The following is a 14814-nucleotide window of genomic DNA, read 5'->3' on the forward strand; positions in this document are numbered from 1 at the left end:
TTAAAAAGAAAAAGGTAGAGCAGAGTGACTTTTTTTGTTCTCATGTAAGCATATATTACAAATAATAAGGCCGTATTTATGTCATTAATTCTACTACTTATTCTTTTTATAGTTCATACTTTTACAAAACAAGCCTAAGTTTAAAAAAGAGGGAGGAAGGTATTCCATAATTACTTGTCTTAGGCTCTGACAAACCAATTTTCACCATTCACTAAAACTCCCCCAACAATGCAGCAAATGAATGAGCATTCTTACCCTCACACAGAAGCTACATTTCGTTTGATTGGCTCAGCATGCCAAGCTGCCTGTCTCATTAATGAGTTCTACCATCTCACTAGGAGGACAATATGTTCCTAAATGTTCCTAACTACTGGACACTAACAGTATTTCCAGCTGTGCCAGTGAAATCACATAAGTGGCATTTTTATTAGTTCTAATAAAAAAAAAAAAAAAAAAAACCAAGGTAAAAATTTTCACAGTTGGCCTTTGAGGAAAGCACACATCTACCCCCCCCAAGCCAATATATATCTCTAAGAATGCTTTACTATAAACTATTTTGGATACAAAGCATTCAAGGACTTTCGTTTGTATGTTTTTAATGTTCTCCTTGCAATCCCAGAATTAGAAATCATTAAGATTCTATCAAAATGATCTGGGAAGAAACATGGTCTGGGTGTGAAATTTAAAGAACTACTAGGAAGAATATAAAGACAGCATCTTCACCTCCAAAGATTAGTAGAGACTAACCAATATTACTCAATACCTCCTGAATTTACAAAACCAAGTAAACCTAGATTCATTTTTTTTTTAAAAAAAGGTTCTGAAAATGCTGTATCTGGTTGGAGTATATGATGATTTCCTTAGTGACACTAACTTTCAAAGATGGCCACACTAATGGTAATGTGTCCCCATTTTTCTGGCATCAACAGAAATGTGCCAGTGGTCTATCTGGAGACAGAAGGAAGAAACGGCACTTGAGAAAACAGAAGAGCTCTCCTACCATTCAGTCTCAGTTTTGTATGAAGAAACCATATTCTTTAGAAAGTATGACAGGTATTTTTATGAGGATCACAGGAAGAAGTGCCTTACTCAGCAAATGAGAATGCAAAGTATTTGAAAAGGTGAATTCTTCCCATTCAAAATGACTCAAGAAAGAATGGAGAAACATCTTGTATGACTCTTCCCTTCTTGCCATGGCAGTTTACCTAGGCTGGAAAGTCCCATTACATGGAAGGGTCTCAGCAGAAAACTCAATCTTCTAGGAAGGAGGTAAATAATAACTCTGTACTTTAATTCCATATTTAATTATTTTAGTTGCGGAAAAATGTTAACTTTACTTTTCTGTTCAAAAAATCCAATAGGATAATCATTCTTCTCTTTCTTACTTGTTGAAGAATTAAAGCCAAAGAATAAAATTCAGAATTTTACATTCCAGAGCTAATAACCAAATAATCTTTTAATTTAAAATATTTTTCTCTTTGGCATGCAGTAGTACATTTACATAAAATGAGAGCCTTTCTTTGGACACTTACTGTAAATATGGAAGCAGTACAAAACAGGAACGGAAGAGAGGTCTCCTTTTTATTTCTCTCCTGAAGAATGAGTTGTGAAGGATGTAGTGGTTGTTCCACATCATAAATCGGACTTCTTTCAGACCCCGAGAATTGGCTTCTTCAATTAATCGAATAACAGACTATGGAGTAGAAAACAGAAGATAAAGGGGAAAAAGCAAGTTTAAAAAAAAAAAAAGCAAATTAGTAAGTAATCACTATGAAATGTTAATATAACTAAAGGCAAAAATATTTAAGCTTGCTGCTATCAACAGCACAGTTTCAATAAAATAGAGTCTCAAACTAATTCCCCCTTAAGTCTACAGGATTGATCTTGGTGGGTGTGTAGGAAAAAATGCAGAAGAGTGTGGATTTCTTGTACCTTATGAAATACATGAGACCCAGGGGACTACTCTGTTCTATACTGAGGCCTTAACAATGTTATAGAGATTTGTTTTTACTTTTAAGAAATACAAACTTCTGGAATTTCCAGAAGAGGATTTCAAAATGGTAGTGTAAAAAGTTCAAATAAACCAATTAAGTTCCAAACCCAAGAAACCTCTCAGAGGGAAAATACAGGGACAGTCCAAGTATTCTGAAACACATTTTAAGTAGCCTCTTATTTTCTTTGGAAGGCAGAGACTACTGATTACTTAAAAGAGTCAGAAGTTCAATATAGTGTTTTATAGCAACTAACATGCTAGTTCTTCTCTGCTAGTGCCTTAAAAAATCTAAAGCAGCTGAGTCAGTTCTCTTTGTAACGCTGGAAATGAATTTAATCATATGCAGAAGTCAGAATCTTTGAGATGTATAATTAATCTCCAAAGACCATATCAGGGTGTTTAAACTTGATATAAGATTCTCATTCAGAGGCAAAGTAAACAATCATTATTTTAAAACTCGTTGTGATTGATGAGCTATTATTACTATCTCAGACTAAGGATGCATGTGCATGTAGGACAGTTTTATATGACTGATTTGCCTGACTGAAAGTCAATAAACATTTTCAAGTACTTCTTCCAGGGGACCATTTCCCACTAGACTTCTGAAATACTAAGTGTAACATATGATTCACTCTCCATGACCCCAGGAGCCAGACATAGCCAAAAGTTAAACCAGTGCTCACCTTATTAAAATTACTCCAAAGATAGCACTGGGTCTGAGGATTTACCATTGTAAATACTTGAACTCTAAAGCACTTTCTCTCTCTGAAGTTAGTGATACTCTATTTAGGATACCAGGAGATTAGTGGACAGACATATGTTTTCAGAAAAATCAAGAGAGAAATTTTACTTTAGCAAAAAGACTCAATTTTACATCCATCAACTCTTTGATTATAATTTGTAGTTCTGCCTAGTCATTGTTAGAAGGGAAGAACAAAAGAGTAATGAAAGAAAAAAATTAATATATGAAAAAGAACCCTTAAATACCTCAGGATATTCTCTCCATCCAAAGTGGTCCCTACAGAAATATTTCCAGACTGTGTGGTAAATGGAGTTGACATTGCTAGAGGGTGGCGTGGATAGTCTTCGTAACTGGTCAAATTCAGTTGCTTCATATACATTCATGGCATTCAAATCTGCCCAAAATTCTTGTCCTCTAAAAAGAGCCAAGAAAACACTGTTAATACTTTTGCAGAATAGAAATAACTAAAAATCTCATCAGATAGTAAAAATATTTCTGATAATCTATTGTGGAACTTCCAAAACTTTCCTTACTACAAGTAAAAGGATACTATTGGTTGTTTCCTCAGTATCCATTCTTTATATGCCTTTTCTTCACAAGACCCCAAATTTCCAGGATATGGTGTTGTGGTAAGGATTGACTTTACCCCAGGGCATCTCTGGCCCAAACAATCAATGTAATCCCATCCTCCCCTCCACAGCAGGATGAGCCAAACCCAGGTCTCACACAATCAGGGAATCAGCCTTAGAATGCAGCAGACTTTTAGAAAACACAGAGTAACAAAAGAAACTTTTGAAACCTTCTTTTTCAGATGCTTCAGTTTACCTATGCCAATACAGGAATATACAATATTAAGCAATGAAAGAAAGGGAAAAAGAAAAGGAAAAAATAAAATGACCCCAGATAAGGCCTGGTACTCCTAACCCACCGAACATCAATATTATCTTTTATCCTGCGGGTGAGAAAAAAAGTTGGCAAAACACAAGGGGGAAAAATAGTTTGGATTATTATGAGGTTTAGATATGAGAATATTTTTGTTGTTTTGTTATCTCTTCTGCTGCTGCTCAATCAGCAACTTACAAATATTTCAATATTTTTGGAGGGGAAAATCCCACTATATGAATCAGAAATAATTTAAGAAATTCATTTAAATTATGGTCCATTAAAGAAACACATCATCTAATGTTCGAAACATCTGAAGCATTATTTAAACAAGCGCATAATATAAGATTGGCAAAATGTTCATTGTTCTCTTTTTTGTGTGTGTATGCTTGAAATGGATTTCCCTAAGAAGATATAAAAAATGAAACATATCAGAAAATAACATCCTAGATATTAGCTGAGTGACTAAGTTACTGAATATACTCCTTCAATACCGAAGAGGTAACACTGTCTGTCACTGTATATTTCTAAATGGATGTCTTAACACATGGAATACTCCAGGTCCAGGAGACATTCAGAAAGATTGGTACATGTGAAATTCAGGTGTTTGAACAGCTTTTCCCCAAAATTAATTTATTTCCTTGCTGTAAATTAGGATTCTGAAAAGAATATTATTTTGAACAATGGGTTTTGTGATTAGTATAACATTTTCTATCCTCTGCTCATGGAGCACTTGTTTCAAGGATTATTGATAGGTATTCTGTGAAAAAAGGATTCTGTGGTTAAATGTTTGAAAAATACTTGGTTACCCAAAGTTAAATAATTTACTAACTCTGCCTCAGTCCCTTTAATATGCTAACATAAACATCAAAGTACCATGACAAGGGTTATAAAGTGTCCCTCCAAACCTCTATGACAATGCTTTCCTTTTCCCCCATGGTACTTATTAACATCTCTCAACAAACACCCCTAGCAAAGTCAGGAAAATAAAATCTATTTCCCACTTTCCATCTCGATGTTGGTAATTTGTGAATCAGGTTCTACTCCTTGAAAAAAATTTTAGTCATATCCTCGATGGTGCCAAGAAGCTCATAACTTTTAAAAAGTATTATGTAACTTTAAAAATTCCTAAAGATCTTCCCTAAAACCCATCTTTCTTGCTTTGAAAGAGTACTACCCAGTAGGATGTAGTCTTAAAAAAATATATATATATATAACTTCAATTAAGTATTAAATGGGAATAAGACATTGATTTAGTTCAAAACCACATCTGATCACTGTATGCTTAAAATGACTTATGGTAAATAGGAATATTTAATTCAAAAGGTAAAAAAATGTTTCTAGGAAATCCTAAAAGAAAAAAACAAAACAAAAAGATAACAACTGAACACTGGAATGCCGATGTTTAAATGAAACTTCATATGAAATTGCCCTTCGTTTTCATTCCACTTTAGGATGTTGGGAAAACACTGGGGAACCATTAGAAAAATCATTGGAAAAAATTAACCCCTTTTCCCTGCTTAAGACCATTTATAGTTTCTAAACAGATTTTCCTCCTTTAAACTTATCTCCCAGCAACTGTTCCCAATTACGATCCATCATTTCCTTTAAGGAGTTCTTAGAACAGTAATCATTACATTAACATGCATTATAATATAAACAGCCAATCTTTGTGTTATTAAAGTGTCAGATTTTATTCTGGACATCACTCAAGCAATTTGTTTTTAAGCCTGTATTATTAAGGCTTCATAGATAATGATTTGCATAAGAAAGACATCTACAACTGCAGCTTTTGCTATGTTCTTCCATGCATTTCAGTCCTTCAGGCATTATGAAATTTCTATGACAAATCCTAATTTACTACAATCAACTGTTCTTTGGATTGATGTATCAAAGTACTGTTTAGCTCTATTTGATTTTCAATATGCTTTTCTAGATGTGACAGAGACAAAACAACAAATTTGAAAAACATTATCTTTTTATAAGATTAATTTTACCACCTGCTCTCCCTTAAACAGACTGCTTTAAGAATCCAAAGCCAAGAGTTTTCCTCCTGAATCTGCATCAGTAAAATGCATGCAATACAGATGCCAAATGTTCAACATTCACCATTCTTCTTTATCAAACCATTGTTTCCTACTATCAGAGAGCAGTTATGAGTCATCTATGTGTAGTAATGGTGATGGTGGGCTGTATCAGGCAGTACACAAAGAATTAAACAGATGTAGTCCCTGGCTTGCAGGGGCTTCTAGGAGGGAAATAAAACAAAAAACAAAAGAAGCAGTATTTCTGTCTATCTAAAAACTCATCAGCGGAAAGTATACTTTGGGAATGAGAGGACAAAGAATAGACATTTGGCATTATAGGAGAAGAGGTGGCTACTGGTGTCCAAGAAAGGATAAAGGGTAGGAAAATAAAAATAGTAAGTTTTACTATACTGATCCAAAATGGCCTTCTGTAAGAGAAAGAATTTTAGGATCAGTTTAACAGAAAATATCACAGTGAGTAAAGGGTTGTGTGGAAGGACAAGAAATAAGAGCTCTTCAAGCATTGCTTCTTGGAAGAAAGATGGGGACAGAGAGGGATAGAGTTGTTAGAGGAGACCTTTTAAATAGAGATGAGGAAATGTGAACCAGGCAACATGAGACAGGCCAGGCCATGAATTGAGGAGGTGAGATACTTAAGTTTAGGGTGAGAATTTAGAGAATTGAGCAGATGGGGATAAAGGGTCAAAGTAGTAAATACAGCATAGTTACAGTATGTGTGAAAATTGAGCAAGAGACAGTGTTAGAGATGGGGGGGTGTCTTTATAAAAGCATGGTACAATACTGATGAGATGAGAACCGTCTGGCCTAAGGGCATCCCTACTGAGGAATGGCCAGAAAGGAGTGAGTATGGAAAACAGTCATCGTGCAGTAGGATTTAGATTTAGCAAAATATATCATGTTGCTAAATCAATCATTATCGATTTATCTGATGATATAACCCTATCATGAGTCAGAAAAAAATTTTTATGAACAGGTTGCTAAATGAATCACTGAAAAATTGTTTCTGCATGCTTCACTAACACAGACAAATCACTACACATAACACTCTAAGAATCTAGATAGCAAAATAATTTAAAATTCTAAAAGGGACACCTATTCTCATATTGAGATGCTTTATCACTGTTCTATTCCTACTCAGCCAATATCTTGATGTACTAATTAAGTCAACAAAATTTTCTGACGCATATTATCAATGCAGAGAGCACCAATGCCCACCCACCCCAACATTTCTTCTATGTGTATTTCAGAACTAAACAGAAGAAAGCAAAAAGGGCCTACAATATAAATGAGAAACAGAGCTAGAATGAAAACCAAAACTACTAAAGAAAGAATTGCTGAATGAAAAGGAAATCAATAAGAACACACTCTCTTTCGCAGATAAACGGTGGTTGGATTTATACATTTAGGAGCTCAGAAAAACCCAGAGGCAGAGGGCCTAACTCTGCTGTAAAAGGCATCAGGAAAGGGGTCAAGGGAGGGGCCCCAAAGTGGGTAAAATGGGAGCTAAGTCTGGTCAGCCACCAGACAGGCAAGCAGGACATCACATGCAGAGTGACTGACACATGTATAAGCTAATCAAGCAAGGCACAAGAGGCCTCAGAGCCTGTGAGAAGCACATGCAGTTTATGTGGGGGGTCAGGGTGTATGTACATGTGAGGGGGATAAGAGGTAAGACTGGACTGGGTAGGTTGGCTGGGGCCAGATAATGAAGAGCTTTGTATGCTGGGTTAAGAGGTTCGGACTTGATTCTGTGGGCCAGGAGGAATCACTGATGGCATTTCAACATGGTCCAGACTTACTTTTTTAAAAGGTCACTCCAGCAGTAGCAGTATGGAAGATTTTGTTTATTTTCGACAGAACAAGGTGTGGAAAGGTGGGGGAGGGATGGAGAGAGGCACTCATTTGCTAAATAGATTAGAATTTAAGCATTCTATGCTTAGCCATTTACAGCTATTAGGACTACACATGAGACAAATGATGAGCGAACTAAGGAGGCAGCAGTAGAGATAGAATCTAACCAGATAGGGAACGATTACATGTAGGGCAGAAGGTAGTGAAGAGTCCAGGATATGTTGTAGGTTTTCTGATCTAGGAGAATGGATAGATAATTGCACCATTAAACGAGATATGAATGATGGGAGGCAGAACATATTTAAGTGGGAAGATAATGTAAACAAAATACAAAACTCATATAATAGCAAAGGTCAATTACATATAAACTTTCTGTACCCTATTCTATACAGTGTAACCAGATGGGTTAGCCTTCTGAACTTTGGATTCCAGCCTGGAAAAGTTAAACCGAATTCTACAGGGATAAACCTGTGACCTCAAACTGAATAACACCCAGTTCTAATCAGCGTACTAACCGGACACAATAGGTCATCTTATTTTGTTATGATATAAAGTAAAAATGTTTCCCAAAAACTGAGGATAATGACAGAAGGATAAAGATTAAACACAGTATAGAGAGTATTCAGGTTCTTCTGCTGCAGGCTTAAAACAGGCATGACAGATGAGATATGTTTGCTGCTGCTTAAGAAATTTCACAGGCACACAAAATATAACTGGCTTTTGATACCTGGCTTTGATGTTTCCAGGAACTCATTTAGCAATGCTGGAATATCAGGCAGCTTACATATCCCTTCAAATATGTTACAAGGTGATGAGAATCAAAGCCATGGCACACACAATACCAGCATATTTTGTGAAAGCATGGAGTTATTAAACTTCAGAGGATTAAGTACTCTAACTTTCCACTTCAGAACATAGTAACTGACACTTCTTCTGTTATAAATTAAAATTTTTGCTAAAACTGCCTCAAATAAACAGCACAAATCTATTGGGGGGGAGGCAATAAAATTATTTATAAAAGCTCACATCTAAAGCAAGGTCTTTCAGTATTAACAGAGGTTAAAATTCTATGCTCAACTCGCACATTATGACACTGGATCTTGATAACCACTTAATTTTTCTCTTTGTATCTGAAAGTAGCTGTAGACACAGACATACCCTCAAGTCAAAATTGAGAATTTAGATTATTATGCAGATGGCCTTGTGTCATTATGGGCAGGCTAAGAACCAATGTTGACTCTGAATTACATTTGCCCACCTCAAGACAGGATGGCTGGGGCGTAGGTTACTCTGTACAACAATAAGCATAAAATTCTGATAGTGGATTTATCTTACAATTCTAAATATCTCAAAGATTTTTGGGTAGGCAACAGTGTTCCCCACTTTTAGATACAAGTTTCTGGAGTCAACTCTTAAAAATCAATCATCATAAGGCAAAATTCTGACTCCGTGTATTGCTCCTTTTGTCTTTCTGGGTACAGCCTGGAAATGTGTAAATGAGAAGGCAGTAAGTCAGTGAGTGCCAGAATCACATTTATCTGTGTTCTAAACCCCAAGTCTGATTTACAAATTGTTGGGAAATCTAATTTGTCATCATTCTAGAAATGAACACAGTAGAGCTAATCAAAAAGAGAGGATAAGAGATAAGAGGTAAAAGGAAGGCAGGTAGGTTTCCTAAATGGAATGGCACCCTATTTTTAAGCTTTTAAAATTCTGTATTTTACAAAGAATGAGGGGAACTAAAACACATACAAACAACTTATTTTCAAAAAGCTTTTATACTAAGACATGACCAACTGAGTACATTTAAATGTTCCCATACATTGACGTTCGCAATGCAATCACCAAAAGCAAATTACAATATTCACCTGAGGAATAGAACCTGCTAAAATACTGTTAAGTTGGGCTCTTTTTTGTATTTTTCAACTACAAAACCACCAGATCAAAGCAAAGAATACAAAAGAACTTTCATAAGACGTGAATAAGCCTAAAATCTTACATAAATAAAAACTATACTTATGAAATTGGAAGATCCCATAGCTATCTATTTTAAAGGCATGGGATTAAATTTTGCACTGTGAAGATACCAGATATGTCATACAGCCTTAAATTTTATCTGAGTTTAGTCATGTGTCCTGAGACTTGTAGACGATAACTATAAGTGATACATAATTTTCAACCATGGCCTGAAGAGGAAATGAAACTTAATTTATGTAAGAACAGTTGGGAGAGAAAGCACAGACTAGGTTTTAAACATTTCTGTATCATACCTTATACTTGCTTAAACTATGCAGTCACTGATATTCATGAAAATGAGTAAATATCCCCTTTGTTATGTGAAAAAAAATTTTAATGGAGAAGTGTCTATCTTGCCTCAAAGTAGAAAAATTAAAAAGTCTATCTGGTTAATTCAATTCTGTGGCTATAGATTTTGACAGCATTTAACAGGGCTGAATATGTTGGTTTATAAATCTTTTCCACATAAACATTATAAAATCAGTACTATATGTAAATGTTAAAATTGCTTTAAAAATAAGTTGTTTTCAAACAACCTCAAACGATTCAGAACTCATTTAAACATAAATGAAATGCTAGTTATAAACAATTATCATAAAACATATTCTCTATTAGATATAATCTATTAGCTTAATTTATTTCTGGATTGACTTTTAAAATTACATACTTACTTCTTTAAAAAAGAGTTTTTATTCAGAATTTTCCCTAATTTAGCCTTGACTTTTCCCCCAATTAGTCCAGGAAAACTAACTAAATAATGAATGAATTACAAATATATTCACTGATGGCTTATTATGTATTTGGTACTGGGAATCCAGAAATGAGTTGCAGACTGGAGATTTGAATGTATACAAACTGTATAGAATTCATCACTCCCTGATAGTTCTTTAAGCAAAATTTTAAAAACAAATATAAAAGACTTCTTACAGAAAAGACACTGAGACAGTAATTTCTTTATTGTCTAGGTTTTGCAAATTGTGACCACGAAACCTTTCCACATAGTCTTAAGTCCGCACCTTTTTAAGGGTAGAGGGATTCTACAAAACATGGTTTCTCTGAGAGATTCAATTTTGTCTATTAGTTAAGGCAATCTAAATAATTTTTTAGTAACAAATTAACTGTAGTAGAACAATTTACACAATGCTTCTGATATCTGGCAGCACTTGGACAAGCCAAATGTCAGAAAGCAAGGAAGCAAAGTTCCTTCTGTTTTACATCCCCTATCCCCAATTCAAGGATGTCTTCTTCTATTAGGATGAGTAATTAAACCCTGGAAGGCAAACTTAGTATTTCTCCTGTGCTTATTTTTATTCTTTCAATGCCTGGAAATGAAAGAACGAAGCCAGGTGACAGGCAGAAACCAAAGACCAACCGCAGCAGGAAATTATTTAGATTATTTTGTGTCATTTGCCCTCTCTACACTCAGATCAGCTGCAAGAGCTGTGAAGCTCACAGGGTGCAGGCAAGATTCTGAAAGGACACACACTACTGCAAGCCAAGATCATCCTTGCGCCCCCATCTTCACCCTTGCCATTATTCACTGACTATTTGGAACTGGTAAAATATTTAAGCAAAGAAGGTCACCAAACTCTTTGGATATAAGTCAAATGAGAAGGAACAGTTTAAGAATCCCCTAATTAATCCAAAAAGGAAAATAAAGTTATTGTAATAAAGATAAATTCCTATAAATGTAGCCTAAAAATTTTCCAATCATTATGAGAATTGCTACATTTCAACATAAGACTATTCACAAACGCTTCCTTATGCTCAGAAGCAACAGAGCCAAAACACAGGCTTTCATTTGCATAAAGAATACAAATTTATTGAACTCCTTCTCAGAGAACTTAGTCACGGGGGATTCTAAAACACTCATTACACAACATTTTGTGGCACACACACTCTCAAATCACTGGTTTCTGTAAAATATGAAAGGGAATAGTCACTCTAGCATTCTCACTCTCATAAGAGCTTATTTCTTTCATTGTGATGACCATGCAAATGTTCTTTACTGGTCAAGTGTGTGTTACCAGTACGTAAATAGCATAGAGAGAGAACAAGGAGAGAAAGACATTTAGTTGTATGGAAACGGCAAATAGAAATGCTTAATTAACTACCTTCTGTGCTTGTCTTAGCAACATTAACGGGCTAGATGAGCAAGGAAAATTGGAAGTTTCACATACAATTACAAGTTTCTTAATTTCAACAACTTCTAAAATATGAGTTCCTGATCACAGAACTAGTTATATTTAGCTCATGTATGTGATACTGTCCTTTGCATGCAAATATATTTAATTTCAAATTAAAATCTTTACAAACTATCAAGTTGAATAAGTGGATTTTACAAAAAAAACTTTAATTTTTAAAGATATAAAAATGTATTTCAGAACTTACCACTTGTAATTTCAAACTACCTTACTAACAAGGAATTATCTATATTAAAAATTTGAGGCTTTCAGTTAATGTGTCAGGATTTAGGCTGGATTAGATTTAAGACTTGCAGGGAGAAATTTTAAATAGGGGTGAGTCTGTGTGCAGTATAATTCCTGGTCATTAGAAAGCACTTCCATAAATAACCTAAAAATATAAAAATAAGTGATATTTTGTTAAAGAAGTTTCTTCATATCTAAAATGTGACTTGTTTGCTCCTGGGATAGTGAACTTTAGAAGTATTTCATTCCTTTGAACAGCATGTATTTATGGTGTTGCAAAGTACAGTTCAACCCACGATCTTAGGCTATTACCTAACACTGCCAACCCAGAATGAAATAGAAAATGGTTCAACCCTTAGCACTTTGGTGTCTTCCAAAGGTACAAAATCGCTCACACAAGTTACTTGAAAACTCTCAGATATATTATTAAAAAGCAACTACCTCCTTTATAAAATGAGTTTCTTTCAAAATCTACCAGTGTCCAATTTGAACCAGCCTTACATAAAGTTGCTAGAATACTCAAGAATCATCTTTTAAAATAAATTTGCTTTTTCTTTGCAAAAGTGATATACACATGTACTTAGTTTTCCTTCCACAGAAAGGCAACTGCAACTCACAAAAAAGTGCCAACTGGTAATAAGTAATTAAGATAAGTAATTAAAAATTAGGAGGATATGAGATCCTAAGTTAACACATCTAGACTTATTACCATCAAACAAAGGATGCAGAATCTGGTGATCTCAAATCAGGAGATAACAAATAAAAGAGGCCATAGGCAAACAACTGCAATCTCAGATAGTTAGATTTTAACAGCATTCTTCATGTAGTCAAGATCTGGATGGGTTACATACTGCCTCTCCCTTTAGAAATAGCCCTCTCTCCCTGTAAAACTGAGAATCACTGAACAGAAGTAACACAGAAAACACTGATCAGAAACACACGAAAAATTATGAATTGCAAATCCAGACTCCAGAAATTCTAATGTAATGAGAAACAGGAAATAGATTTACAGGGACATAGCATAGATAAACAGTCTAACGTAGCATATTTTTGCATGTCCACTATGTGCAGAATGTTTTCATTTTTGAATGAATTACTACTATTCCAATTTTTTTTCTGTTTATTCACAATAAAGTAAAAGCCTGGTATTCAACTCAATGAGAAAATGCATAATGCATCATGCAATTATTTTTAGGGACTACCAGAAAACCTTATAAGCTAGTTCCTCGAACTGTGTGACTTAAAAGTTATAAATCTTTGCTTCTTTCAAGATTCATTTCATTACCATATAACACATCAGGAACAGACTGACTCCAATGTGAAGCCAGGTGACAGCTGCTTAAAAACTCGAATCTACTTATTGATGAAAAACCAGAGAGGGAATAAATGAATGATTGCTATTGATTCCCATGATAGCTCTACCAAAGCCTAATAACTTCTCCAGATTAGTACAGATAGAAGCCAATTAGTTGTATTTCATATGTAAATAGAAGCATAAAGAGGTACAAAAAATAATTCATTCAATTGCTTTATCCTAAAGCACAAGGCAAACATTTTGAAAGTCACTTCAAACAAATTTCTTGCTTATGGAGCGCTCGCTCTCTCACACAGGAATTTTTAAAATAAATTCAAACTCATCCAGCTGTGTATATTCAAGAAATACCAAAAAGTCACAAGCCATAGGAAGTTTCAGCTGTTCTCCTCTCTCTAGTGTTATCAATAACATATAATGAGTTAGTTCATAAATCATCACAGCTGTGTAGTCCAGAGCTAAGTTGGATAATTTAACTATTCCAGTCGAGTTCAGTGTCAGGGGAGAAATAGCGTTTGTATTTGCCTTAGCTGAGACAATTCACTCCACAAGTCATAAGGAATTTAATAGTATATGCCCTTGCTGCTATTTTTCTTCACTCCCACCCTCTTTTGAGAAATTCAGAATTAGAAATAATCACCAGTCATATTTTTCACCTGCAGGTAACCTCCAAAATGAGATGTGCAATGTGCACCTTCATTATGGATGGCAATAAAAAGAAGAGTATTCAGGTATACTTTTAAAATTAATGTAATGTGAAAACCAATGGTGGGCTCAGTTTCTAAATGAAGATTTGCACAGTCTCCACAATTCCAATTATCCACATAGTTAGTGAGGCTCTTCTAAAACTGCTTAGTTCTACCATCCAATATCATCTCCTATTAAGGATTAGTGCCTGAACTGTTAGAGACTGTCTTCTCTTAATCAAAAACACAACATTGGAGGTTGTTTTCTCAAATGCATATTTGGAATTCGGAAATTCCCCAAGGCCTATCCTCTGTACAAAAAGAAGCCCTGGCATCTAAACCTGGGTAGTTCATACACACTAGTTTCCAGTGATGCTGGCAATAAATGCCTGCAGATGTACAAAAGCAGAAAAAGAAAGCAAAAAAGGAATTATATCATAATTTGAGCTGAAGGCCAAATTAGAAATAGTTAAAATAATTCTGTTACAATGAATCAAATCAGCACTTACTATTGAATTCCTCTTTTTAAAATGCGTTTTTAGTACCTAAGTATCTTGACCAAAGAGTTAGAAGGGACCTGAGAACTTATATAGCTCAACTTCCGTTCTGATTTCACTCTTGGGAATAAAATGAACACTGCACATCTTATCTGGATTAACTTAGATGTTAAATGCAACATATGTGCATTGCAAAATTAAGTAATTTTACCTAGAGACCCAGAACCATGAACTTTCCTCAAGTTCCATATAACAGAGATATTAAAATAATTTACCAAGTCATATAAACTGCTGAAAACAAGTGGATTAAACAACCACATTTCATTATTCCTGAATCCAAAGACTGCTGAGTCTGTCT

At 34.8% G+C, this 14814-nt stretch overlaps 1 protein-coding gene across 4 annotated transcripts in view; it reads right to left on the bottom strand.

The window, feature by feature from the left end:
• LOC119538830 (TCDD inducible poly(ADP-ribose) polymerase) overlaps positions 1-14814 on the bottom strand; it is a 30739-nt gene that overhangs the window by 4692 nt on the left and 11233 nt on the right. For all 4 annotated transcript variants that reach the window (XM_037842033.1, XM_037842038.1, XM_037842024.1 and 1 more), the window contains 2 exons: positions 2981-3149; positions 1533-1693 (listed from right to left, as the gene is read on the bottom strand). In XM_037842033.1, the coding sequence (XP_037697961.1) occupies positions 1533-1693; positions 2981-3149 (330 nt within the window). The remainder of the gene's footprint in view (positions 1-1532; positions 1694-2980; positions 3150-14814) is intronic.

The sequence above is a fragment of the Choloepus didactylus genome, chromosome 1 (genome assembly GCF_015220235.1).
Source record: "Choloepus didactylus isolate mChoDid1 chromosome 1, mChoDid1.pri, whole genome shotgun sequence".
Classification (NCBI taxonomy): Eukaryota; Metazoa; Chordata; class Mammalia; order Pilosa; family Megalonychidae; genus Choloepus; species Choloepus didactylus.